At 44.3% G+C, this 4,131-nt stretch overlaps 1 protein-coding gene across 1 annotated transcript; it reads left to right on the forward strand.

Moving 5' to 3' along the window:
- Window positions 1–814: 814 nt before the first annotated feature.
- On the forward strand, window positions 815–3,282 carry SNAI2 (snail family transcriptional repressor 2; the record flags this gene model as incomplete). The annotated part of the gene is made up of 3 exons (XM_081111556.1): window positions 815–893; window positions 1,661–2,206; window positions 3,101–3,282. 3 exons carry the CDS (start codon window positions 815–817, stop codon window positions 3,280–3,282), a joined length of 807 nt encoding a protein of 268 aa, XP_080967682.1.
- Window positions 3,283–4,131: the final 849 nt, after the last annotated feature.

Below are 4,131 nucleotides of genomic sequence, written 5' to 3' on the forward strand. Positions count from 1 at the left end.
GTGACGTGGTTACTTCATTTCCCCAGGAAGTGCAGCCGCTGCCTCGCTGCGCTCCTAAGACCCGAAGTGCCTTCCTCCCTGGCGCCCAGGCCTGGCGCCCCGAGGCCCGGGAAGCCCCCGCCGCGAGGGAGGCGCCCTCCTCGCTTACGGGCCTTTTGCTTCTCGCCCCTGCCTTCCTTCTGCAAAAGCCAAGAGATCATTGTTTTGCTTCGGTGCCAGCAAAACCTCTCCAGATGTCACTTCCAAATACGGGCTTTCTTCACCCCAGGGCTGACCCGGGGTCCTGCAGGGCACCCCTCTGGCCCCGAGAGCCTTTGGTCCCGGGGCGCTGGCTCTGCCTGGCATCCGGAGGCCAGGCTGTGTTTTATAGAAATCACGGTTCCCGGGACGATCCAGCGCGCAGAGAGCACGGTAACTGGCAGAGCTAAGGACGTGGAATTACCTCTTGAAAATACTTAGGCACTTGTTTCTCTCTCTCCACTGAAATCCCGAAGCACAGCCCATTTTGAAGCAGAATCATTTGGTCTGACAACAGATTCTTCCTCTGTTCACAGCTGTCCCAGAGGGAGGAGCTGAAACCCGAACCTCTGGGCGGCGATTGGCTCCTGCCCGCGGGAGAGAGGAAAAAACCCACCCAGCCCCGGCGCGGGCTCAGTCCCGACCGGAGCCCGGCGACTTCAGAGGCGCCCGCCCTCCCTCCGCGCACCTGAGCGGCGGCCGAGCCCCGCCGGCCACGATGCTCTAGGGACCGGCCGCGTCCTCCCGCCGGACCGGACCGTTATCCGCGCCGGCGCCCGCCAGACCCGCCCGCAAGATGCCGCGCTCTTTCCTGGTCAAGAAGCATTTCAACGCCTCCAAAAAGCCGAACTACAGCGAACTGGACACACACACAGGTAAAAATAATAACAATAATAATAATAATAATAATAATAATAAAAAGGGAGGGAGGGATGAAGGGAGGGAAGGAGAGAAATTTAAAAAAAGGAATTATACCTATATGCATCTAAAATATATAAATATCTATTACAACTCCAATACTATTACAAAAGAACTAAATACTAGATTGTTTTCCTTTTAAGTCACGTCCTAAAAGAGAGTTCAGATTATTTTGACCACTTAGGATAAATTTTAATTGAAAACTTTTGAAACTTTTAACTGACAAGGAAAACTTCATTCAACTCTTTGCAACTTCGTTTTCTAAAGCTTGTATGTACATGCATAATGAATATATGGAAGATGAGTAACACAATACGTAACTGTTGAAGTATTGCTTTTTTCATGTAAGAAGGCTCCTTTCCTTTAGAAAGCAGCTTGGTTCACACACATCTTTGTACTTGGAGTCATAGATCTGCAACTAGCCCATGCATAAAACGAAAAACGGCTTTTCTGTATCTTTACAAATAAAACCTAAGCGTTTCCTTCTCCCTGCTGACTGTGAAGGCACTCGCCTGGCTGTGCTCCTCACCGCAGAGCTGGTCTATCTCCTGTCACACTCTATGCAGGAGGCATAGCTGTGCATGAAGTACACTAACTACCACTAGCAGCAAGGGTGGAGGTTAAATGAAATCTCCATGAGAGAGCACTGTACGTGTTGCCAAGTAGCCTCTCAGTGTATGTTTAATGCTTTACCTTAATCTCTGCTTTTCACTTCTTCCCCTAGTGATCATTTCCCCGTATCTCTATGAGAGTTACCCCATGCCTGTCATACCACAACCAGAGATCCTCAGCTCAGGAGCATACAGCCCCATCACCATGTGGACTACGGCAGCTCCATTCCACGCCCCGCTACCCAATGGCCTCTCTTCTCTTTCTGGATATGCCTCATCCTTGGGTCGAGTGAGTCCCCCTTCTCCATCCGACACCTCATCCAAGGACCACAGTGGCTCAGAAAGCCCCATTAGTGATGAAGAGGAAAGACTACAGTCCAAGCTTTCAGACCCCCATGCCATTGAAGCTGAAAAGTTTCAGTGCAATTTATGCAATAAGACCTATTCAACTTTTTCTGGGCTGGCCAAACATAAGCAGTTGCACTGTGATGCCCAGTCTAGGAAATCTTTCAGCTGTAAATACTGTGACAAGGAATATGTGAGCCTGGGCGCCCTTAAGATGCACATTCGGACCCACACCTTACCTTGTGTCTGCAAGATCTGTGGCAAGGCATTTTCCAGACCCTGGTTACTTCAAGGACACATCAGAACTCACACTGGTAAGAGAAAATGTAGACAGGAGCGTTGCTCTCTAGCAGACGGAAGCTCTGGGTTGGCACTGGGGTTTGCATTGAGTAGTGACACAGTGCTTTTAATGATGGATGATCATTTATAGCTACTTCCTGATGACTCAAAAAGTCCTTGGAGCACACACTGCTTCGTTTCTTTTTTAACAGCCTCTGCTCCAGAGACTGCAAACAGGATTGAGACTTTGGAAAGTAGATTCAGAAGGTTTGGTCTCAAAGATCAGTTAGAAAATCAGGAAAGAGGTACTTGAATGTTTGTTCTGTGAAACCGCTTCCAATAATTAGCAAATAGAAATGTTGCTATCTCAAAGCATGTGATTGATAGATGGTTTTCCTCCTATAGTTTCCTGTTAGTTGTCTTTTTGCTGTAATATATATCACCCTATAGCAAGGTGCATTAATTAGAACTGAATTTGCTTTCAGTTGCTTTGCTTTTTGCTGCTGATTTTTAAAAATTTATTCCTAGCACATTCTGCAGGGAGTCAAGGCATTTATCCAGGCTTAGTCATAATACAGAAAGAGGGAAAAGGGGAAATATTGGGAAATGTTGGGAGGAGCTAAACATGAGCTTCACCTGCTGAAGCAGAAAGTTTTAATTAGTGAAAGTCCTAAACATACATGAATCATTTCTACATACTGGCAGCAGCAATAAATAGTATGCTTAATGTGATTTTTTAATGCAACATTCAAATGTATCTTAAAGGGTTAGGTAGTAAAATAAGTATGTGTTATGGGGAATTTTAATCAAGTTTTGCTGCTTCTCATTCTTTTGGCAAAATGTGGTTATTCATGAACGTTACCTGTCTTTACGTTTCCTCTAAAAACACTGACTGTCTTTCTTTTCCTCCCACTCCACCTCCACCCCAGGGGAGAAGCCCTTTTCTTGTCCTCACTGCAACAGAGCATTTGCAGACAGATCCAATCTGAGGGCTCACCTGCAGACCCACTCTGATGTAAAGAAATACCAGTGCAAAAACTGCTCCAAAACCTTCTCCAGAATGTCTCTTCTGCACAAACATGAGGAATCTGGCTGCTGTGTAGCACACTGAGTGACGCAATCAATGTTTACTCGGACAGAATGCATTTCTTCACTCCGACCAAATGATCAAGAAAAGTCCAAAGGCATTTTCTCTTGTGCATATCGACCAAATAATATGTATAGACACACACACACACACACACACACACACACACACACACACACACACACAAAGCTGCAAGAGCATGGAATCCATGTGTTTAAAGTTAATCCTTTCCATGTGAAGTTTAAAAGTCCTATATATTTACTGACAGCTAGATAGAGAGAATAAAAGACAAGGATCTTTCTCTTCAAAGGCGAAGCAAAAAGCACATTGTATCTTTTCTTACTAAGAAAGAATGCAAAGATTTACATTGCTGCCAAATCATTTCAACTAAAAAGAACAGTATTGTTTTGTAATAGAGTTTGCAATAGAATTTCTTATAGGAAGAGAATCTGCCAGACACGATCTCAGGTGCCTTATAAACTATTCCAAGTTTACTTCATTACATGTCTAATGTCTGGTTACAGTTGTTGAACTAAAACTTTTTTTGATCGCCTGTAATGCTTTAAACTGTATTTTTAGGGGAGAGAGGAAGATAAAGAACAAGAGCAAAACACGGAGACTGTCTTAAAAGTGTTTTTGTTTTTGTGTTTGTTTTGCCAATAAACAGTATGTGCCTTGGGAGGAGGAAAAGACGAGCTTTGAACATTCCTGGTGCATGCTCCATGTCTTACTTTTAAGATAATTTTTAATGATTTTTCTAAAATTAATTAAAGATGGGAATAAGTGCAAGAAAGGATTCTTAGAAACTCAGTAATGTACTTAAACTATTTTAAATGCATACACCAAATGCAATCTATACAACACCCTTTTCAA

This window comes from Myotis nattereri, assembly GCF_964212035.1.
Source record: "Myotis nattereri genome assembly, chromosome: 17".
In the NCBI taxonomy this organism is placed as follows: domain Eukaryota; kingdom Metazoa; phylum Chordata; class Mammalia; order Chiroptera; family Vespertilionidae; genus Myotis; species Myotis nattereri.